Here is a 25,354-nt window from a genome sequence, read left to right as displayed (position 1 = left end):
AATTTAAATATAACTGCAAAAGAATATGGTACAATTATGTTGAAGACACATCCTTGAATGTACCAGCCCAGTGGCAGTGTTTGTACCCTGAAAGGTACAGTTTTGTCTGAGATTGTGTGTGGGACAGTTTTTCAGATAGTTACAGTCATGTAACCAATTGCACCAGCTGAATGAAAGTTTGATCACAAGTTACTCCAAACCATAAACTGATAGGAACTTATTTAAATCTAATGATGTTTAGAATTGCACCACAGCAGGGCTGGACTGGCAATAAAATTCAACCTTGGACTTTTAGACTTTTCAGCCTGCTACAACCACTGTGTAATTCACCCCCTCCCTGACCATGACCCCCAAAAACCTCGTCAAGAAGTCCTGCTGTAGCACGTATTTAGATAGCGCTCTACATAAACTCTAGGTGGGATATTTTGATAGCCACATACCATTTGTACCAGGTGGATTCCATTCATTTTAAACAGGGCTACAATAGAAACAACCATGCATTTCTCACTTTCTCACTCCCTCAGTAAGAAACACTCACATCCTCAGGCCCACACACATAGTGGCCCACCAGGAATTGTCCTGGTCTTCCCAATGGCCAGTCCATTCCTGCACCACAAACACTTAAGGTGCATTTTAACTACTAATGTGAAAAGATATGGTAGATTAAATCACTGTTGCACAGAATTATGCTTTCACTGTCTGCAGTAATACTGTCTAATATAAACAGAAAATAGTACACGGTAAGGTAGCTTATTACAGTGTATATTCGGTGTAATATTACAATATTACATATGCAAAAGTTTGAAGCTTGTCACATTTGATGTTTTGTTAGGTTTCTAAGTTAAAGTAAGTTAACACACCCTTTCCAGAGAAAAAGCTTAAATTTGACATTTTTCTGCAAATGTAGAGCAGTATAACATATCAGGAAATAATAAAATGTGCCATAACTTTTGCACAGACCATGTTTTATTTTTTAAACTCAGCAAATAAACAGTAGTTATGCAGTAAAATTGCAGAAGTGTGCTCTCTGTGATGTCAACTTTTTTTACTAGAAATTCAACAAAACATACACATTTAGTTCAGGTGAAAGTATATCTTGAATTAGACACTGATGAACATTTTGAGTATTTTCATGGTCTAGTACTTATAGCCTAGCATAAAATTGTCTAGCATAAAAACATTTAACCCATTTAAAGTTTAAAGTAATTGAAAAAGATCAGTGTGTAATTATATTGTACTTTATTTACAGCACTGATTTTTTAACAGAGGCTTCCTTTCCTTATATAGAGCAGGGTAAAAAGTTACTAAACAGGCAGAAAAATTTTGTATATCAAGTTACAAACAATATAAATATATCCATAAACATACAACAATGTTTTAAGGTCCAACTGTGCATCTTCAATAAGTTTTTCCCGGAGAAAATGTACATATTTGTATCTTCTCATAACCTAATGTTTTAAAACAGAACAGTAAAATAAAAAGGCTGGAGACCTTATATAAATATTGAACTTCTATAAAAAGAAATTTCAGTGGAATATGGTACAGTTATGATCCCTAACTAAAGGCACTAATGACGTACCCCTGACAGTACCACCCCAGTGACATGAGGGGTACGGCCCCAATAACAGTTTGGTCCCTTTTATAGAGTGTAGCTGCAAGTAATCTGCACTTGAATTAGAATTTTTCAGGTCTCAAATTAACAACCATATGAGCATTTTTATGTACCTGCTAATGGGTAGGTGTAAATTGTATAACTTCAACCTATGTCTAAACTATGTTAACATTTTAGTAGCTCATAAAGTTGTAACACAGGGGCTTTTTATGTTCAGACTAGGCTACTTAAGTCCAGCTGGTGCAACTGGCTACTGGACTATAAGGATTTTCAATAGTGAATCCCTACTGATAATGAGATGTAGGCCAGGATTTTTAAAAGTGGCCTATACTGTTTCTTTTCTGGCTCTGAAACCTGCCATGCCCTCAACCAGGCTGTCAGAGGCTCTAACCATAGATAACTCTGCCTGGCTCCTAAACGAGCAGTTGCTTCCAGCTGATGGGTTGCCAGAGGTGCTGAATGCCAGCCACACACACACATGCACACATACACACAACACAGTCACCAGAGCATTCCCTTCTTGGTAAAGGATAAGATGGAATTCAACAGGAAGATTGTCATCAATGATCTTGCAGTGCTTGGTCTTTCTTAAGCTCTACACTATGTATACTCTACTGGAAAACAGGACTGAAGTCATTATCATTAAAATGAATAAATAAAATTCTGATGAGAAAAATATAGATGTAACTTATTCTACATAAATTGTAATAAAGTGCCAGAGCAGGTTCTTTGTGTCATGCCAGAGACAGATGATTTTTTGTTCCCTAGGGAACGTTTTGATGTAATGTACAGATCCTAGGAAATTGATAAAGAGCTTTCAAGATCTTTAAAAGGCTCTTCACTCTAACATGTAACTATGTCATGTACAAAGATTCTTCTTTAGGGTGTTAAAAAGGCTCTTCTGTGGCTCTGTTCAAGGCACTTTTTCTTAAGAGTGTATATTAGCCTCATACTACAGGTATAATTAATAAGTAAATAATAAACCAAACATTCAATATACTTACAACTGAACATCAGCCAAAGATGAAAGAGCATTTTCCCAAAATAACCACATTCTTCCATTAATTTCAAAGAGACATTCTCAGACACATCAATTAACCATGTGCTGTTATTTACTGACCGCCAAAGCTCTGGCTACCTGCTCAGACATGTCCACCCAGAAACAGACCTTCAGCCTAATCAGATAATTATTTCCCTTTCTTCTCCCTCTTTCAGGTGTGTGTAGAGTAGGGGGCAGGGAGTGGGGGGCATGAGAGGTTAAGTCTTCCAGATCATTTACAGCAAGACCTCTGTGTCCAGCTATTGTGTCCACACATGCTTGGGAGATACAGAGAGTGACCAAACACACCTTGAACACACACACATGCACATTCCTGCATCTGGTTCTGAGGAGCTGACCGGTATCCCCAAACAGCAGCATGACAAGCACAAGCCCACATAGCTATAAGATCCTTTTGTCTCCTCTTTTGTCTCACATAAAGGTTCCATTCTCTTCCTGAATAAACACACAAAGCCAAATACCCGAACCACAGGGGCAGCCAGGTCCTTCAAGTGTACTAAAAGTGTCATGAGAATATCTTGAAACTACAGTGCGGTGCATACCTTAGTATGCAAATGTTTAAAGATCCCCAGTCAAATGTTTTGTTAATTTTCTACATGAAAATAATTTAAAACAACCTTCACAGAGAACACACCTCTGCACATTGTAATGCACAGTTACTGTTTATTTCCTGAATTCAACATTTTGGGTTAAAAATAAGACATAAAATGTGGCCTGTGTAAAAGTTATGACACTTTCTATTTTTTTTATTTTTTTCAAAATCATTACACTCATCAAATAAACAGAAATTATTCACTGCATTTGCAGAAAAATGGACATGTTAACTTATTTTCACTTAAAAAATCAATAAAACGTAATTTGGTGAGGGCACCCAAACTTTTACATATGCATGTGCGTATGTAATTGGACAGTGACACAATTTTTGCCTGGACTGAACTTCTATCATACAAAGCTATATAAGATAAAATAGCTCAACTTGCCAGTTTACATTGTTCTCCATGTAGTTACAGAATAATAAGCATGTAATAAGTTCAGATATTTTAAAGGGGGTGAACTGAGACAATGACCGATGTATAAACTGTTAAATGTAAATACTCTTGAAGCTGGCGTTTTGCATTTTAATCTCATAGTAAAAGCTTTATTTTAAATGATAAAAAAGAACTGTGCCAATGTCTAAGTATTTATGGACTGCACTTCACATTAAAAGCCTTTTACTACATTTCTTTGAATTATCTGGTATGATCTGGAAGCTCAATTATGAAAGAAACAATTATGAAGTCACAGGTTGTTAAAACGTGCTGGTAGCAGGCTATTAGGATGGCATGGGAATGTGTTAGGCATATGAAAATATATGTGACTACCATGATCTTGTTCTTCTGATGATGCTCAATACAGCATAAATATAGCCCAAACTTTGCAGTGTGGATTGCATTTCAAAACCTCAGAATGCATGTACCATTTACAGCTGAAGTTAAAATAGCAAAGCCTCCCACCTGTTACATTTTGTTACTTTGCTTTTGGAATATCCTGAACTCCCCGTGTACTCTGTGCTAAGTGTGTAAATTCGTGTTTCACAGTAAAGGAAAAGAGAAGTAGTGGATTTAAGATAATATAGTGCAATCACTTATCAGTGGAAACCCGATGAAAACATAGAGGTTAACCAAACACAGAGGCCTTCCTTATTTTAATAGACATTAATGAATATGAAGCAAATATCTTCACTGTTTTTATCAATATGTCTAATCACAACTTATTTGACATTTGTTATAGTTAAAATGATATAATGCAGTAACTGAAGGGAACTTCTAATAGAAAGCAGCAGAAGTCAGACTTATTTTACAGCAGGGAAAACTTTAGTTACCACACTAGAGGGAAAATTCTATGTCATAAAATGACAAAAAAGGCAAGGAAGGTTTTCTGGCTTTTGTCATTGTTGGGTATGCTGCTGCTTTCAAGGAAAAGTAGGCACACAGTGGTGTCCTTCTGTAATACTGTAATATAATGCTATTCTCTCTTGCCAAGTTCAGAATTTGAGTCAAGAACAATGCTTTGTGATATAACTAGTCTCTTTGCTGATACAGAAGCTTACTAAAACTTTCAGCAAAAATTAATAATCAACTGAATACCCTTTCATTTTAATGCTAGCATTAATACTAACTTAAGTGTAACATGATAGCTTAAATTAATGAGAGAGGCAGAAGAAAAAAAGTGGTCTTACCATTGTCTTCTACTGTGAAGTAAAAGATATCACTTGTGGCATTGGATCCATCAAGCAAAACATAGCAGATCTTCATATCATCAATATCGCCTGGCAAAAAACAATGATGAGTGAAATTATTATATTTTAAAGAAGTTCCTATTCTACTGTGTGCAGCAAGTTGTGGTCTTCACATTAAACCCTCTGTGGCTTAGAGAACATTATTTCGGTTTCTTTTGAGAAATGAAACTAAGAAGAGAAATCTTTAGAATGAGATACTACGGGTAGAAGTGTTATGACTTACTTTGTGAGAAGGTCTTGATGCTGTTGTTTCCCAGGGCAGTGTTTATGATGAAACCATGCAGAGGGGCCTCAGACACCGAAAACTTCAAAACTTTGTTTGGGCTATCCCTGTCCTCAGCCTTTAGCGCTTTACTGGTAATTAGGAATCCAAGATGCCCAGTATGAAGGACCCTCAGGGTGGGTGCAGCTTTGTTGACCACGATTTGAGGTACACCATTGTCGACTGTGTTGATGAGGATGGTCATCGTCTGTGGCTTACGTGTCTCAAAGACCGTATCGGGGAACACGTAAAAGTCTATGTGAGTTCCATCAGTAACCGTAAAGGAGAAGCTATCCTCATTGGTCTCTGTGCTATCATGTTTGTAACTAATTAGGTTCTCATTTAAGTCTTGCTTGGTGAATGTTGTAATGGCCTGAGTGCCATTGAACAGCAGCTGACCATGCACTGGCACCTGTGTGACCACAAAGCGCAGTAGACTATCTGGACTGTCACGATCCTCCACAGTCAGCTCAAAAGGTGTGATCAGTTTGGTTTCACCCTCTCCCACCACTAGTTTGTTGATGGTCAGGACTGGCTTCTTGTTGTCCACATCAGTGATGGACACGCGGAAGGTGCGGAATACTGGATTGTAGCCATCGGTCACCTCAAACTCAAAGCTGTCCATCTTCACTTCGTCATCAGAGGTGTGGATATAGTAGATTTTGTTTCCAGCCAGTTGCAACTGGGTAAAGGTGGAGATGGGTACACCAGGAAGGTCAGTGCACTCTAGATGACCCCTGCTAGGGGCACGTGTAATGCTAAAACTGAGGTATTCATCAGGGCTGTTAATATCAGTTGTGCTAAGAAGGTCTGTGGTCAAGGTCACTTTACCTCCTTCTTTGAGGGTCACTCCTTTGTTAATGACATCAGGGAAGACCATATCAATGCTTCCAATGTTGATATAGAAGTAACGATCAATGAGTGGGTTGATGCCATCTGTGACATCAAACTTCAGCAGATCGCGGACGCCCTCCTGGCCTGTGTGCACGTACTGTATCAGTTGTTTATCAATTTCATCTTGTGTAAAATTCATTCCAATGCTGATGTTGCCAATAACATCTCCATGTTTGGTGATTCGCTGGATGTAGCCTTGACCTGGACCAAAGCGAATAATGTAAGTAAGCGCTTTGTCTTCAGAGTCCAGATCGGTGGCTTTTAAGACTCTGTTGCTTATTACTTTGGTTTCTCCAATTTCGACCTCTAGTCCATCATTGATAGCCATTCTTGGGGTCTCGTCATCAACAGGAATAACCATTATCAGAACTTTCTCTTCGACAGTATGTTTCCCATCAGTGAGTCTAATTTCAAAGCTATCTTCCTTGGTTTCTGAGTCATCATGTTCATAGACAATATTAGATGCTTCTTTGATCTGCTCCAAGGAGAATTTCACTACAGGGACAGTCCCAGTGGTCAACTGTTGGACAATGTTGCCATGTTTGGGGTTCTTAATGATCTCAAACTCTAATTCATCACCTGGAATGTCTGCATCTGCAGCATTTAAAATGGGAGTGTCTATTACTAAGCTCATGCCCTCCATGACAACAAACTCGCGAATGAAAATTTCTGGTTTCTCATCATTGGCTGGGATGATGACAACGGGGAAAAAATGCTTCTCTGAGAAGTTAATTCCATCAGAGCAGCGGAAGGTGAACCTGTCTTCCACTGGCTCTACACCTTTATGAATGCTCTGGACATAGTAGATGTGACTAAGACTAACATCTTTAATGCTAAAGGCAGTGATGGCAGTGCCTGCTCTTGACTTCTCTGACCCAGGAGCTGGAGAAATGTTCTCCACATACCCAGATGTTGACTGAACTATAATTGTGCAGAGTATATCATCATTATCAGTGTCAATATCTTCAGCTTTGATGTGCTCCAGTGTAATAACATTCTTTTCCCCTTCTACTACCACAAATTGCTCCACAACACTAACAACAGGGGCAATACTGTCCACAGGAAGGATGGTGACATGTACACGAACTCCTTGGACTTTGTTGCCCCCTACCACCCACTCATCTGACATGTCAGATATGGTGAGGTTGAAGGAATCATGCTCCTTAATAGGGCCAATCTCACCACTTGTGTGGGCATAGACAACTACTCCATTGATGATATCTTGTTGAGTAAAGCGTTCGGCAGGAGCACCGTTCACCAGGATTTCCCCTAGTCTCGGAGGCTCTTCCACTATAAAAGTGAGCATGAGATCGTCTGTGTCCTCGTCCCGACCTTGGATCACATTGCTCGTGATCTCTGTGGCTCCATTCTCAAGCACATCAATGGAAGCCCCTAAAAGACCGGCTGGTAGCATAATGGTTGGTGTCTCATCATCAACTGGCTTTATGCTAATCTTAATAACTATAGGAACTTCATGGAAGCCATCACTAACATCAATTTTTATAACATCACTGAGCGATTCCTCACCACCATGGATATAGGTCAGCCGGCCACTCTCAATATCTTCTAAGATAAATGTTTCCCCATTGGACATGTCAATTCCTAAATACTGCAGCTGGCCATACCTGGGGATTTGGATCACTTTAAAGATGATATTCTCATCTTCTGTGTCCTGATCAGAGGCATCCAGTTCATTCTTTGTTATTATGTAAGTACTTCTCTCCAGTACAGTAAAACCAGTATTGGTGATAACAGGAGGCTTATTGTCCACAGGCTGTAAAAATATAGTAAATAAACCATCTACTGAGTTACCAGCTGTGTCCTCTACAGTGAAAGTGAACTGGACCACTTTTGGAGTGATGCCCAGTTCCTGGTCAGGGGGCTTGTATGCTACTTTATGGTGATTGACCTGGGCTTGAGTGAACTCACTAATGACAGTGTCAGGGCTGTCTGTTAGTACAATGGCTCCAAGGGCCACTGGGTTGTTCTCGTCTGTATCTGTGGGGAGCTTGATGATGGTATATTTGAGATCCCTGTCATCACAGTCCAAGTCTGTGTAGCGTAGGAACTTCTTTTTAAAGTATGTCAGCTCATATTCTTGAACTGTCATGTGCAGAGTGGTGCCAGGGTACAGGGTTGGGGGTACGTCATCAACTGGATGAATTTTAATAGTGAATGTGTGTTCTCCTGACTGATTTGGAGGGTCATTGTCATCCTGGACTCTGAACACAAACTGGTCAATGACGGTGGTGGTGCTGTGGGGTCCTTTGTGGCGGTAAAACAGTTTCCCATCCAGGATATCCTGCTGGAACCATTCTGTCACCACCTGTTCAAACATTTCATCTGTTGCACTAAACTTCCAAGTGGAGGCATCTGCAGGGGGCTCCACTTGTCTAAGCAGCAGCTCACCAATGGCTGAATAGGGTTCTTCTAAAATGAACTTAATGGTTGAGTCTTCTGAATCAATATCAGTAGCACTCAGGATAAATGGAGAGATTTGCATCATTTCATTCTTAAACAGCACAATGCCAGTATTAGCATTAATAATAGGGGGCTCATCATCAGTGGGGGCAATTGTGATGGGGAACAAAAACTCCACTTCATTTGTGCCATCTGTCATTCTAAATATAATGTTGTCACTGTAAGTATCACTTCCATCATGCTGGTATACCACAGTGCCAGCATCCAGATCGGCCGGTGTGAAAAACTTTTGACGAGACCCCAACACTGTCAGCTCACCATGTTTCAAGCCATCAATTACAGTGATCTTCACATCTTCAAGGTTATCCTCATCACTGATTTCTAAATTCTGGGAAGTAGACAATGGCCTTGACTGACCCTCAAACAGTAACTGACCTGTGTTCTTGGTTGCCACTGGAGCTAAAGTGTTCATTGGCTTCACCACAATCATAAACGCAAATGTATCAGATACAGCCCCATCAGTATCAACTATCTCAAATTCAATCTGGAAAATCCTCTCTATTTCTGAATCTTCAGACGGGGGCTTATAGGCAATTTTCAGGTCTTTGATATCTCTCTGACGAAAAGAGGTTATGGGTAAATTCTGATCATCTGTGCTGATGATATAACCCTGCTGATAGCCCAGTGGAGAAGTTATGTTAAAGATTAAGTCATCAGAATCTGATTCCACATCTTCAGCTGCAAGCATATCAGGAGTTATGGCTGTCATCACAAACTGATCAACCTCCATCATCATCATAGCTATAAAGCTGGCTTTTGGAGGTGTGTTTTCTGCCCCTTCTTTAATTCTAACCATGATCTGGAAGTGCTCCTGTTGAATAGTATTGCCCTCATTATCCTGCACTTCCACTAACATTGGTATATAATCTCTGTTAGGAGATTTGGTGGTAGCAGTGTGTAGATATCGAATGCCTTTCTTGAGAAACTCATCACAGTCAATCATCTGGCCATTAACAGAGTTATCTGAAAGAGTTCCATACCTGGGGAGACCACCCGCACTAACCAGTGTGGTGACCTTGCAAGTAGTGGCACCATCCTCGAAAGCAAACTCCAGGCCCTTTTTGTCAATGGGGTTGCTTTGACCGTTCAGCTTTTCCACAACAAGGGGCATGTTACGGGTAAGGATCTCCAGCTGCTGGAAGACCACTTCCACTTCTAGCATGAAAGGGATGATCACAGTGTCTGTGTGGGAGTCATACCTCAGCTGCAGCTTCACATGGTCCTTGCTGGGACTCCTCGAGCCAAAGTGAGTGTATTTCACCTCCTCTGCTCCGAAAGCACAGGGGAATTTTTTGGGGGTCAGCATTCCAGGTCTCTGCGCCAGTGGGTCGTTGTCTAGTACCGTGATGTGGCAACGGTCTCCTGGCTGCACCTCAGTGACAAGGTCATTGATAGGGTCCAGATAAACAGAGCGTCCGAAGGGAACTCTAATCCCATTGTGGGCCACCAAGATTGTTTCAGGATTAGGTCCAGTTTGGCGCCTGTATAGGAAAGCTGGGTCAAAAGGATCTGCCTCTGCTGTGTAGAAGCAACAGCCTAATGAAAACAGCACAAGGAGGCACTTCAGAAGTGTCTGTGCTGCACACAGTCTTGTCCTTTGCAGACAACCAGCCATATCCACAGCTAGTTGCACTGCAGTCTTGAAAGCTTATTGCAAAAACAAAGGCGATTTGCTCTCCAAGATGTTAAGAAACAATGTCTCCCCTCTTTAATCACTTCAAACTTGGTCTGTGCTTTCCCAGTGGTGTCCCTCTTTCTCTCTGTCTCCCTCCCCCTCTGCACTTAGCCACACACACAGCACAAGTGCAGTGCTCCTGCTGAAGCAATGCAGGTAATACTTAACTAGAAAGACACTGACAGTGCAAGACTCCACCCTCAGACTGACCTCTCCCACAGCTAATTTAAGGCAGCAGATTGGACAGCCCCCCTCAGTGCTGCACTGACCCAACCCCCCGGCCAACTCTCATTCTCTAGATGCCCAAGGCAGGGATTTGAAAGGACTTTCATTGGGAACTTTTAGGTTTTTACTTAAGCAGAATTGGTAATTTTGCTAACCTTGAAGTAACTTTGAAGTTTCTACTGAAGTCTAGAATAGAATCATGAATCATTTAAAAACATTATTACCATTACTTTAATGTAGAGTAAAAATGCAAATTATTTTGCACTTGCCCCTGTGCTATATAAAAGCAACAGAACATTTTCAGTGTCTTTACACTTAGCTTAATATAAGTACACTACTCTCAGTTTATAAATTACCACCTGTTCTGTTGCTGATGTGTGTTTTTTTTTACAAGCCATGCTAATTAAATACCACCAACTCCACAGTTCACTGCAGCAAACAAAAAGTTTAAATACCACAAATCTATGTGACAAATCTAATAATTTTCCTCATTAGATAAATAATCATAACAGTTTGTGAGTGAATATCCAAGCATAGGCTCCAAATATTTTTAGTGATTTTAAATAATCTACTAAAGCAAATATACCATATAACAGATAACTGGCAGATCATTTTGCTTTGGTTATTTATTTGTCAACATACCATTTACAGTGAATGCTAAATTTATCACTGCTTAAGCCAGCTAGGGTCACGGTAGCAGTTGTGAGAGCAGATATGGCACTGCACTGGTCCCCCATGCGGAACCTTGTAGGTGGTGGGCCCACATGGTCCCTCCACGTTGCCTGGTCAGGCTGAGCCCGGCGGGTTATGTTGGCTGCCCGGCCACCAGACGCTTGCAAAGCATTTTCCCCCAGACAACTTAGCTCTGAAGATCCCTAGACCACACAAGCCCTTCCACCACAACAAGGCCCAGATCCAGGAATGAGGATGCTAAATTAAAAAAAATAACTTGATGTTTTAAAAGTTTCAAATCACTTGTTATTTTACACGAGACAAACTTATACAGTATAGATTAAAATATTAGACACCAGGTATTTTCACCTGCCTATTTTATTCAATATTTCAAGTTTTTAGAGAACAGAAAGGCATTTTTTATGTCAATTTATAGTAATTTCTTAATAAGTTGTCTACTAGAAGAGTTAATCATCACGTTTCAAATTTGAGATGTTTGAGATATTATTACCTATTAAGTTTATTATAACTTCATTCTCAACCAGGATTTTTTAAACATCTATCTGATGCAACTGAGAAACTAAGTTTAAGCATTAAATTAGATAATTCGTTTCTAGCAGCTTTTGGACCAAGAAGAAGAACGTCTGTTTTATCTGAGTTGCGTAGGAGAAAGTTACTTGACATCTAGTCTTTTAAGTCTTTTATACAGTCCTCAATCTTGTTAAGTTGAAGTTTATCATCTGGTTTGGTTGATATACATAACTGTGTGTCATTGGCATAGCAGTGGAAGTTGATGCCATGTTTACTGATAATGGTACCCAGTGGTAGCATATGTATTGTGAATAATATAGGTCCTAAAACAGAGCCTTGTGGAACACCATACTTTACTTTTGCAAGAACAGATGATTCGCTGTTTACATTTACAAACTGATAGTGATCAATCAGGTTAGATCTGAACCAGGAAAGAGCTATTCCTGTTACCCCTACAAGGTTTTCTAGTCTATCTAGTAAGATAGAGTGGTCTATCGTATAAAATGCTACACTAAGATCAAGGAGGACTAGCAAAGATACATTTTTATTGGTCAGAGAATAATAAGAGATCATTTACAATTTTCACTAATGTTGTCTCTGTTCTATGATGTGGCCTAAAACCAGACTGAATTTTTTCATGTATATGATTTCTATGCAAATAGGAACTTAATTGTTTTACCACAATTTTTTCCAAGATCTTTGATATAAAGGGAAGATTCGAGATAGGTCTATAATTTGATCGCAGGGATCAAGGTTAGCTTTCTTAATCAAAGGGTCTAATTACTGCTAGTTTAGAGATTTTGGAATAAAGCCAAGGCTAAGAGAGGAGTTTATTATTGACAGAATAGACTTGGTTATTTCTGGCAAAATTAATAATTGTCCTGACATGCCTAACATTTTTTCACTTTTTTAAAGTTTCCTGCAAATGGAATCTGTAAAGTTATAGAGTAGTAGAATCTTAACTCTATAATTTTACTCATCTACCTGCAGAACTTTTAAACATTTGTGAATATGTGCTGCATATAGGGTAAGCTTTTTGTAGTATATACAAACATCTGAGAAAATAATATGTAAAGCCTTTTCTGGGCAGTAGGTAAGAAAAAAAAAACACCAAACATTAGAATAAATACAAATAAATAAATAAACAATATATTGGATTTGATGTGAGTGTGTTAGCTGATGGAATTTAACAAATCTGTGCAATGGCAAACACCTGAGGCTCTTTTGACTGAGGCACTGTTTAACATTCTGCACAGACCACAACTCAGCGGTTCTCAAGTCAGGTCCATTCTTACACACCTGGTTCCTTTCATGAAGGACTTCACCATAATTAGCTGAATAGTTGAATCAGGTGTATTAGCGCAGTAAAAACACTAAAGTGTGCAGTAATGTGGACCTCCTGGGGTGTGTGTTAAGAATGCTGGGCTATGTGTTTTTTACATGCCTGGTCTTGGGAGGTCACTCAGGGGGGACAAATCGGCACCAGCCACTCTCAGGCACAGTGCACTAGCGGCAACTGCTTAGACAGGTGGACGAGGGGTCCGAACCTCGGTGGCATGAAAAACTGTCACCTTATGATATCTTTATTCAGTGGTTACTGAAGAGAAGGATTTTTTAAATGTACAGTTTATATCTATCAACTTATTTCTATCTGCTTTGACAGGGACACTTTTTGGGCCCATGAATATAAATATGTTCAAACAGTTCAATATTACTGAAAAGCAGTAGCAAATCCTACATAAGAAAACACTGGTGACAAGTGGGTTTTAAGAAGAAATTCCTTCTTAAGAATGGTTGGTGAATGAGGCCCATTGCCTGTTTACTGTAAAGCTAAACTACATCTGTGCTGGAGTTTAGCATGTACAGGATGATGATGTATAAACCTGCACAGTTAGAGGACACTGAAACAGCAATCAGTACTGTTTTATTGCACAAAAAATCTCTTTTCAATTTTTAAAAAATTGTGTTACTAATCAAACTATAACAAAAAATATTATATTTGAAAATGAAATTAAGGCCTTTATCGATTTATGTTTTAATGATTCCACTCCATTTTAATTAGCTATGATGAAAGACAAGTGCAAAAAAGAGTGGTAAAGGCAAAATTATGAGTACACTATGACATTGAGTGGGCTTTAAGAGTTTCATTGCCTCATTCAGTCTATATGCTTTTACACATAGCTTGGCTGCCTGTAATCCAGTTTGGGCTACTTTTTGAGTACCATATGTGTCAAAACAGAGGACAAACCAATAATTTTAACATTATTTTAACATATAATTTTAACAATCACCATGTGATTGGATGAGTGAGTTCCTGTTGTCTGTGAAAGACATAAAACAATTTAGTATTTTTGTCATCTGAAAAATCACATTTAGTATGCAAGACATCATCAGTCATACGTGATGTATCAACATTTCCCCAGTTTCAGTTTCTATATGAACTGTATCTGAATCATTCTACCAAAATGGATCAGAGTCAAAGTCAGAGTTAAAACACATTTCAGACGTTTAACTGAGTTGGATTTTAAACCACTTTGTCACTATCAATACAATAATAAACTCCAAATCTTTTCCAAATGTTTCAGTGGTGACAATTTTAGCTAATTTTGAGTATAACTCAGAAATGCTAGCCAGTACATGACTAGCAAACACAGCTTTGAATAATTGTACAAATATGTAATCAAAATGTTTTTCATTAAAACACCAAAACATTTACTTTTTTGCAGAAATTATGTGTTTCAGTAGTGACAGTTCTTACTGTTACAAACTGATTTCAGACTTTGGGATATATTTATTTCAAAACAGTGGAATCTGATCGCTTACCATGTGGTCATTAGGGACAGGGATGCAGTCTCATTCCTGCTATAAAATGCAGGGGTGTGGCTAAAAAAGACTCTAAGACACAAAAACATGGGACAGCATTTTATTATTTAATTTGAAAATTAAATCTTTTATATCTTAGCACTTCATTTTAAAATAAATCAAATAGATCTTTTTAGAAACAACACTGAAAAATGCAAAAAAAAAATGTAAGTTAAATTTTTACAAGTTGAAATTTAGGGGATAGGGTTTGGGAAAGCCACCTCCTAATAGAAAGAGCCCTAAATGATGATTGGTCTATCTAAGGTCCGAATACTTCATTGTTTTGCATATGTTTTTTTGTAGGACCGCCGTTTGAACTAATTCAGTAATTTAGTAGGGCTTTTCATATGCACTATCAAACGTTATTTTAAGTGATATTTTTCATTGATGCATTATCAAGCATGTGGCAACAGCACATGTTTGACCAGGTTTAGGAATCAAAGTAAGCCCAGCAAACCTGATGTCCTGTTGCCTTTTTTTAACAAAATACCTCTCATACAATTTTATTCCTAGAAAGTCCAAATATATCCTTTGCGGTTGCTGTCACCAGGGATGAGATTTAAATACGTGCAGTGGCTAAAGATGGAAATCCCCCATTGCTGTCAGGACACAGATGAGTTTATCCCATAACGTGACACATGATCTAGGATATCAATACAAGCCCCCAGCATCCAGTGCAAGGAGAAGGACAAGTATCCATCCATCAGTGCAGAAAAAGATGGGAAAAAGCTGTGAGAGCCTTTTTAAAAAGATTTAACACAGTAGTCTCCTTCCGTTCTCCAACTCTGATATGATGACATTGACCCGGCATGACCTCAGCTCTGTGAGAATTGGGCTAGATAGTTGAGATTACAAGCTGTCATGCTGTGTATGGAAATCTCATGGCCACATCAAGATAAAAATACACCCCTTCCATTTATGGAGCAGTGTTTCAGATGGACATGGCAAGCGATGCAGGACTCACAAAAGTATCTGATTGGAACACTACTAATATTTTTGTTTTGGATGTTGTTTTCTCATTATTAGGCATATTTCTAAAAATAATTACTATTGAATATTTAAGGACACATTTTGAATACCTTAATTTGAGAATTCTGTATTGAACTCATGCTTTTCAGAGACTTAATTAGTTATCAGTTATCAATTATAAGCATTGTCTTGTTCTTCATCTACTATAGGTTACTAAAATGTCCAGAGGAAGTCTTTCTTTTGTTATGATTCTCAACTATTGTCACACTCTGCACCATTCATTCTCTGGAGAAAGGACTGAGTGTAAATCATCCAGAGAGTAATTCTAAACATAAGTGAACAATGCAGAGCGTGGAACATTATCATATGATGCTTTCAGTAACGGGGACAGAAATAAAGGGTACTCTGTTTATTTTGGTGCATGTTTGGGACTACTCCATACCGTTCTTAGCAACACTTGTGACAAACCCTCTGTTAGCATACTCAGAATGTTCAGAACGCCACAGGAGCTCAGTGCACCCCTTTCTATTTTGTTACTTTGCTAAAATAACCTTTGGTGTACTCCTTACGAATGACCGGTCAAGCGCCTAACGTTGACGCATAGGCCTACAGCTAACTCACTTAACTGCAGAAACAAAGCAAGCTGGCCTTTTGATATCAGGTTTAACATTTATGACAGTTAGGATACATATGCATTAAAAATAATATCTTTATTTGTAGAGCACTTTTAGTATTGGTCACTCAAAGTGCTTTACAGACAAGTTTAAAGTTTAAAGTTTAACAGCAATAGAAGAGATTAAAGTTAAGTTTGATTTTGTTCTATTATAGTTAATGTTTGGTAACAGCAATGTAAGAAAAATGTAAAAGTATTCATTTAAATCTAATGAAGTAGACATAGATCAAATCGACAAGATAAATATAAAAAGAGAGGTCTAAATTTTATTAAAAGCTAAATTAAACAGATACATTTTCACCAAATGTGAGCACTGAGCTTTACTATTTAATAAAAGGTGGAATTGAATTCCATAGTTTGTAAGCATAATAACGGAAAAAGGCCTCTCCACGTTTTCTGTATTTTACAGAAAAGTATTTGCAGAAGGCCGGAATCTGCAGATCTAAGATCAACATAAACAGAGAGACATTCTGTGAGGTTTGCAGTTGACAACTAGCAAAATAACTTTAAAATTTATCCTAAAAGATACAGGTAGCCAAGGCAGTTCCTTCTAAATGGGAGTGATATATGATCTCTCTTTTTTGTTTTTGTTAGGATGCGTGCTGCTGCATGTTGTGCAAGTTGTAGAGGAAGTATTGTTTTCTTAGGAAGTCCAGTAAGAAAAGCATTACAGTAATCAATTCTGCTTGTAATAAATGCATGAACACGTTTCTCTATGTTACTCTGAGATAGAAATGGCCAAACTTTAGCGATATTTCTCAAATGACAAAATGGAACTTTACTGACTGTTGGATAAAACAGAACTCAGAATCTAAGGGTTTCTTTGAGTTTGAATACTACAGATCTGATTTCAGTTTTCTTGATTTAGTTGTAGAGAATTTTGCGCCATCCACTGAGAAATATCTCACACACAGCTGGTAAGCTTGTCAACAGAGTCTTGATTTTCAGAAGGGATGGAAATGTATAACTGCATGTCACCAGCATAGCTATGAACATTGATATGATGTTTCATGATGACATTACCTAAAGGTAACACATGAAAGGAGAAAAGCAAAGGCCCTAAAACCAAACCTTGTGGGACTCCACATGTTAACATTTTTTGATTAATGATTTCCCAGTAAAACTAAGAACTGTCTATTCATTAAGAGGCCGATCCAGTTTTTAAGATGGTTAGTTAAGTATTTGTCAACACTTCAACAAGTTCAAATGTGACTATGTTATGGTTTACTTTTCGCTTCTGTTTGCTGTAGAATGGTTTTAAACAGTGACTGGTCCTGGCTTATCTATACTCACATAGCAAGATGTTATCTCTATGTCAATGTTTCTACCCAAACTATTCTTTTTAATGGCCACTGAGAATCATTAATCTTTCCTCAAAGCCAACAACACTGGGGGTGGAGCAGAAGACACAGGGTTAATAGGGCTTAAGGGTCTTCTTCAAAGTCATGATGCACTCAACACAACATAGCAGAAATAGTCTGGAGATGCAAGTGTAAGACCTGTTCACTCCTAGTCTTATTTTTATGGGCAAAAATCTTACAACACATGCATATTAATGACGTCCTTCACATTTAGGTCCAAAACTGAGAGACTGCAATGATGAGTATAATTTTTAAACAGAACCAGCTCAATTTTCTGCATTGTAAAGATGCATTAAAAATCAGGCTGACCAGTCAGAGCTCTGTTGTTATAGCTGCTGTCCAAACAAATGGTGGCAGAGCAGGTTGGTATTGTGTAGTGAAAAACACCTCTGCCCTGTAGGTTGAAGTTTGGTATGAGTGGATCAGTCACAGCAGTACTGCTTTTTTAAACTCCTTAGTGTTACTGCTGGTCTGAGAACAGTCCACCAACCAAAAATATCCAGCCAACAGCATCCTGTGGGTACTGATGAAGAACTAGAGTATGACTAATAGCCACAAATGAGCTACTGTCTCTGACTTTACATCTACAAAGGTGGACCAATAAGGTAGGAGTGTCTAGTAGATTGGACAGTGACAGTGGATACAGGGTTTAAAAAATCCACTCGTACTAGTGCAACATACACTAACATGCTATCAGTGTTGCTGCAGTGCTGAGAATGATCCACTACCCAAATCAGACCTGCTCTCTGGTGGTCCTGTGAGGGTCCATTGAAGAACAGGGTGAAAGGGGGCTAACAAACTATGCAGAGTCTGTAATTGTGGAACTACACAGTGCATCTATATGGTAAGTGGAGCTGATAAAATGGACAATGACTGTAGAAACAAGGGGGTCACTTTAATGTTATGGCTGATTGATGTAGTTGCAGTGCTTAAAAGAAAAACAATAAATTCATCCTCATTACTACTTGAGAAATTAGTTTTCCCTTCCTCTTCTGCCTTCTCTTGAGTTTTCAGAGTGTTCTTCTACTAAAGGTTGCCAATTTGGTGTGATTTGGTGGTACAAAATGCAACAATTTATTTTTTGCCCAGAAAGGTACTTTTAAATCAGCCTTTATGCTTATGTTTCAGTAAAATGCCTTTAGGCTGGCAGCATTTAGTACAAGCTCTGTTACAGCAAATCTACAAGCCTTTTGAAGACTACAATGAAGTATAAAACACTGAATCTCTTCCATGGATCTTTTCCTATGGGAGTCAAATGTTATGAAAGCTTATCATGCAATATAGAAATAGCATATTCCTGTGTCACCTGTGAAATACTCTTCCTATGCAAAAAAGGAACTTCCCCAAGTCATTCTCAGCATTCCTATCAGCACCCATAGCCTTATCGCACTTGAACATCTCTCAACCTTACATATGACATATAGCTGTGTTGAAGTATGGCTGCCTCCAGCTGCACAGAGCAGTTGTGGATATGTGTCACTGTCTAACAGGGTGATAAGAGGCAAACTGCTAACTCCGCTCAACTCCTCTAACCCCCCGGCCACACCACTGCCCTGAAGGGTGCTAATAAACAACTCATTATTATATCAGTACCATCATGGCTGATCACGGCTATTGTCTCTTCACATCTTGCACTCGAGTGAACAAGTATGTCAAGATTCCTGAAAGTCACGTCTGCCATTAAACACACGTGCCTCAGTAACTTTTACAAATATCATCAGTCCATTCAGTCCAAAATGCCTCTTGATGATCCTGTTATGGAGTTTTTCTCATGCTAAATGAAGATGATACTGCAAGAGCACAGAACCGTGGTTAACAATGGTCGCTTTAATATTGCATAAATAATGGCTGCTCTTAATATTGTATACACTGATTGCAAGTCAAATGGTTGTCAGTATAGCTTATTATGATTACAGGCTGAATTATACTTTTGTGTCTACATATCCGCGAACATTAGCAACATCATATTTGTTCTAATATGTTACATTTAGCAAATAAACAGAAATTGTGCATTAAAATGTGCTAAATCAACAAAACGTCAGCCACCCAAACTTTCACAAATGACTGTATTTGCACATAATGTGAATGGCAGAAGGCAGTGTCCAAACCATAATGATCAGAAAACAAAGAGGAATGTCTCATGTTTTTCCTCTCTATCTAAGAATTAATCATGTTAATGCTTCAAGGCTGAACATGGCTATTTCTGCTGTTTGATCTGTCATGATTTCACATTGCTGTTGTTGCATTTATTAGATCTGTAAAGAATGTGGCCATTTAAAAATGTGTACATTTTTATTTAGTTTCCCTCACAAAAAAGCAAACTCATGAGTAGGAATATGTCACACCTCAGTTGTGCTTTATTGTTAGTCTGATTAAACAGGCCAATAAGAAGTGCTTACAGATCTGAACTGTCATAAAAAAATAAAGGAAGTCTTGTGCATCTTTTTACAGTGATAGACAACACAGTAGCGCACAGAAAACTCTGACAAGATGCTCAGTTTAATTAAAGTTCATACTATTAACACATCGTTTTTGTAACATTTTGAACATGGGTCTTATAAATGTTTATGATGTCTCACCTCTTTTGCTTATTGTCAGACTGCACACTTGATTTTGCGCTAGTTCTAGTTCAGATTGAGTATCATTTGGATCCTGTTCTTCCTCAAACACTACCAGTGAGTCCACAGATTCGCACAATGTGTAGCTGAAATTTTGGAAGTGTACACATTGTGGCCTTCACAAGCCCATTGACATGTATCTTAGACATGAACCAACTTTACTAGGAAGTAACTCCAGTATCATCTTGGTCACTAAAGTAAAGATGCTTTTTTTTCAGCTCATGGTCTGTCAATTGCATCCGCATGTGAACTCCACACCTGGCTATGATCACTGGTAAATATTCTTGTACAGATAGCCGTGTGAGGGTTAACGCCCTTAAATAATGTCATCCCAATTGTCCAGTAAGAGTTATTAGTTTAAGTACGGTATGAAAACCTGAACTCACCAGCAGGCCCTCAGCATTTAGGGCATAGTTCAACCATCTATGCTATTGCTAACAATAAAAACCAGTAAGTAAGAAAGTAATGGCATGGTGGTTGTTCATAGTAATTTATCATTAGCCACATTAGCAGTTAAGATTTAGATGGGTGGAGCTAGTCGTTCATCTGAGTAAAACTTCTAAACCAGGTTCTGTTGAATGTCAGTCCAGGGCAAGGCTTTACTGCCCTGAAAGTCTCAGCAACGTCACCAACACCTCAGCCCACACCTCTCGCCACCTCAGAATAACTCTCCCCCAGTAAGGAGAGCAACACTTTCTTTTTGCTTTCGCACGCTGCAGCATCCCGACCATCCGCCACTGTAAATATACACACTGTATAAATAGAGGATCCTGGGATACTTTACCCCTGTGGATCAAGAGCGGAGAGAGCAGGGAGAAGGGCGGCATTCCTGTCCCTTTCCACTGGCACCACTCTCTCGGTGCTGTGGTCATCTCTACATTCCTCTGCTACTTCCACCCCTCCTCTCCCTGTGCGCCCCTCTACCTCAGCTAGCCACAAGAGCCATGTGGAGAGCCAGTGGTTTACTGGTGTTTCAAACAGAACCCAATGTACTGCATGTTGGCGTCTTCTGTGTTATCATCATCTGCCTCAAAGGCATAGAAACAAGCACTCAATATAACAACTGAATCGGATCCAACTTCACTATAAAGATAGACTCTTTCATTTAGTGCATGAAGTTTTCATTTCATTTGGGCCATAGCACGTCATTTACATTTTAATGCATGTTAATGTGACCAAATTTCATTCCAAGGACCATGTCTGTTGGACTATTTTTCACAAATTGTTCAAATCAGAAGGGAACTCTCAGGACTGTCTAGGCCTTCAGAGAAGACCTAATCATTTCCAGGAGAAACATATGTGTATTTTTAGCTCATTTTTATTTAATGAAACTTTTGAACTTGTTGAATTTAAACTGTAAGCATTACAATAATACATGCATTTTAACAACCATTTGCAATTTTCATTTTTTTAGTAATACAGGTAGGTGATACACAGATAGATGTATTTTATGATCCAAAAGGGGAAATATACTTAACCACAAATCCATATGAAAAGGAAATATATGTACATATATATGCTTCAAAATATGTCAACAATAGTGTACAATATATTTACATGTATTTCTGACATACATGTAAATATTAAAAATTGACACCATTACATATGTATTTTTACACATATATACTATATATTTTTAGATGAATAGTATATCCTAAATATGTTCCTAAATATTGACATTCAGTATATGTATATGCATATATATATTTCTTCCATTCATCTTTACAAGTATCAAGCCTTAATATAACCGTAAGGCTTGCTCATGGTCAAGAGCACGTAAAATAGTGCTGCTCCTACAGAGCACACACTGTACAAAGAGTAACTGCAAGGTCGAGTAGAAGCTTCCCACACTGCATGAGCAAGTGGAGATGCCTCACAAAGAAAATGGAGAGAGCTCTTACTGTCTAAACCACTTCCTATGAGCCATAAAGCATGGAGGCGTTTTTATGACCACTCACCTCACTGCAAACTGCCCAACAGCAGTAGGAACAATTTAATAAAAGCTGCAGCCTTGGCGACCATAGTACTAGTACCATATTGTACTGTGCAGTACAGTATTAAACGAAAAATGCAACCAACTTCTAAGACTGAACTTTAGGGGTGTAGAAAAAAAATCCCTGCAGGTTTTATTTAAAAACTAAAAGCAGGCCTCCCAAAAAGAAAGCTAGACACACTAGATAATGAAAGAAATGATTTACAGTTTTTACAGACTTTTGAATGGTACTGTATATCTTGAAAATAAGCACAAAGTTATACAGAAAAATACAGAAAGATCATCTTAATCATAGTCATCACAATGAAAATATGAAACATCAAAATGAAATATAAAATTATAGAAAAAAGATTAATTTTACTTACAAGTGCCAGGAGCAACAAAATGTCCTAGATCTTTAATACTTCATCGGAATGGACAATGTACTGTATACTCTTTATTATTAGACTATAGTCTAATCTACACTATTTTAATGTATTTATCAAAAAAAAAAAATCCACATAGAAAGTCAACACACAAAACAATTAGCAATGAGAATTAAAGAGTACCACAGGCTTATCACGTCAAACTCTCAAGCAGACACTGCCAAACCAAGGGAGCAACCGTTAGTCTCGGGTTTAGAGATACCATAATAAGGATGATTATTAAGGCATTATATCCTTTTTACAATAAGCAAAAAAAATATGCCATTATATATACAGGCATGTTAGACTCATAACAATCAACAATCTAAACTGTAATCAGTGTAAACAGTATGAATCAATGGAAAAACAGGTCCACATTTTAAACTATGTAATTAATCCGGTGCACTTCTTTAACATAAATCCATAGTTTAGAATTCATAATAATACCGCCATATGCAAAAGCTTATATTTAGTTCATATATACATATATTGTCCAATAAGTTCAAGTTACCAAATAAATAAAAAATGTGCATTAAATTAAAATTTGCAGAAAAATGCCATTCCGTGGAGGCTGTGTTAACTTTTTCACTTCAACAACATATGTAATTTGACCAAAAGTGTTCAAACCTTTGCATATGACAGTACATAGAGACATGTTAGACTCATACAGTGAACGTTAACTATGACTTTTGATGTGTTTTGTCCTCCCTAAACTGCATCTGAAATGAAAGTAATATTTATAGCATATCTTAAAGCTGTTTTGATGAAAATAATAGGTTGGTAAAAGAGCTTGGTAAAAGACATATATTTTTGACAAAATATATATTTCTTCTGTGTTCTTTGTCCGTTAAGCAGGCTCATGTTTCCAGTTATGTGGGTTAGTCGTTTTCTCCTCAGTCTGTAAAACAAAAAGTAAAAAATACGTTTGATTGAAATCATATATTTAAAACTGACATTTTAGCTTGTATAGAAAAGGAATTTCTTTGGTATCTCTTTCTCAAAACAAGCTTCCAGTACAGTTTTTCCTGGGCACAACTTTAGAGCATGTTATAATGCATTTATTGCATGTCCAACAAATGAAATATGACGAGCCAAATGTCGACGCAGTCCTTCAGAGCAAACATTAATCTCCAAAATAATCAGTCATTTTTCCCCTCGAGTTTTAAAAGCATTCGTAACTCCATCCTCGGTATTACCTTTAGTTTCCGGCAAAAAAAAAATTTTGACATGACATTTGACCTCTGCACATTACCACCTGTTTTTGACAAGAATACAAATGAATTATGATGTTGTGATTTATGGAAAACCATCAGAGTCTCATTGGTTAGCATCCTCCTATAGCAATAAATCAATTTAAAATGACAAATTTGGCTTCTTTATGCTTTTGTTAAAAGTAACTAACAAATTCAGCTGTTTAAGAATATGAATATCAGCTCTCCAAATCAAATGAAGATAATACTCATTTGCCATTGGTTATAATTGAACCTTACCACTACATATAAGGTGGCCAAGATAAGCAAAACTGCACAGTAAACTAAGCTAGAAGCAGAGATAAAAATCTATGGACTCCCCCCACCCCCTTGACCTGGGAAAGGAGAGAGCGGACCGCTGAAAGGCTAGGCATTCCTTGGGAGATTTATCAAGGTGGGAGAAACCTGTGGGACTAATCCAAGAGCCACGTTCAAAAAAAAACATCTCTTACCTCCAACTCAGCTCATACTATGAAGATCGAGTTTCATGGCTTGGTTTCATTAGGCTCAGGAAGTGGAACCTTTAAATAAGGGGATTCTCCAAATGAATCTGAGATTATACTTTATATACTGTGATCCAAGAGAGTGGACTCACCAAATTAATATCAGTTTGGAATGGAACATATATATATATATATATATATATATATATATATATATATATAGATATATATATATATATATATATTTCAGTAGAAAATGTCAAAAACTTTTCAATTTCAAACCGTGTTTAAATATTTTTAAATGTCTAGTCTGTTACCTTTGGGTTTCACAGAATGCCAGAGCCTTGTATGAGGCTGGGCCACTGCATTGGCCTCCCTATTGGCAATACCACATAATGCTATGCCAAGCCAGTGGTCTTCACCAGACTTTGACATATGGCAGTTTTGCTCAAACTTAAGCTTAAATATATTACACTTTGCTACAATAAAACATGAAAGTCAGTGCCTTAATGTGAGTGCATTGCGAAGTTGCAAAGGACATGTCTGAGAAGGCCAACGAAAAGAACCTTCATTATATTAAATGTAAGCTTCATTATGTAACAGCTGCTTAAGAATTAGACAAATAGGCTGAAAATGAAAGGTTTAAACCCAAAATATCTTGTACCCAGTTGTCTGTATCACTAACTGTAAACTGTATCTATTTTGATTAATATTATATTCAAAATAATCCTAAATTCACCAAACTTATTAGGTTTTATTTTCACCTCCCACCATGCCAGCCAGAGCATCCTGGTGAAGCCTCACTGTTCCTCCCTAGCCAGGCAGAAGTGATTTCTGAGCTCCTCTTGTCAGTTCTGGGCTGTGGAATGTGGCTGTGATGGGCAAGGCTGATACGGGCAGGTGGAGGCGTCCGTCTTTCAACGCCCGTCTGATCACAGCTTGCCCTGCAATGCCGCTCACAGTAGGACATGCCCTCTGAGGGCCACTTAGAGAGAGGATGGGCTACAGGTTTGGGCTTTTCGTCTCTCTTTCTGACACAAGCAGTCGTATGCAAACATTTGAAAACCCCTGGGCAGATAACATGTTTTGTT

General features: G+C 38.1%; 2 protein-coding genes across 3 annotated transcripts in view; both read right to left on the bottom strand.

Moving 5' to 3' along the window:
* The window catches only part of frem3 (Fras1 related extracellular matrix 3), a 53,728-nt gene extending 43,272 nt beyond the window's left edge, over positions 1 to 10,456 (bottom strand). Inside the window, exons 1-2 of the mRNA XM_036574943.1 lie at positions 5,174 to 10,456; positions 4,891 to 4,980 (exon numbers count right to left, since the gene is read on the bottom strand). Of these exons, the coding sequence (XP_036430836.1) occupies positions 4,891 to 4,980; positions 5,174 to 10,202 (5,119 nt within the window). The 5' untranslated portion in view covers positions 10,203 to 10,456. The remainder of the gene's footprint in view (positions 1 to 4,890; positions 4,981 to 5,173) is intronic.
* An 11,017-nt stretch (positions 10,457 to 21,473) lies between these two features.
* Positions 21,474 to 25,354, bottom strand: part of si:dkey-27h10.2 (flocculation protein FLO11) — a 38,791-nt gene continuing 34,910 nt past the window's right edge. For both annotated transcript variants that reach the window (XM_036574941.1, XM_036574942.1), the window contains exon 11: positions 21,474 to 23,468. The gene's annotated coding sequence lies outside the window, so the exon portion shown is untranslated. The remainder of the gene's footprint in view (positions 23,469 to 25,354) is intronic.

This window comes from Colossoma macropomum, unplaced genomic scaffold (assembly GCF_904425465.1).
Source record: "Colossoma macropomum unplaced genomic scaffold, Colossoma_macropomum, whole genome shotgun sequence".
Lineage (NCBI taxonomy): Eukaryota > Metazoa > Chordata > Actinopteri > Characiformes > Serrasalmidae > Colossoma > Colossoma macropomum.
The sequence above is the reverse complement of the archived record's forward strand: the minus strand, read 5'-3'. Positions and strand labels throughout refer to the sequence as shown.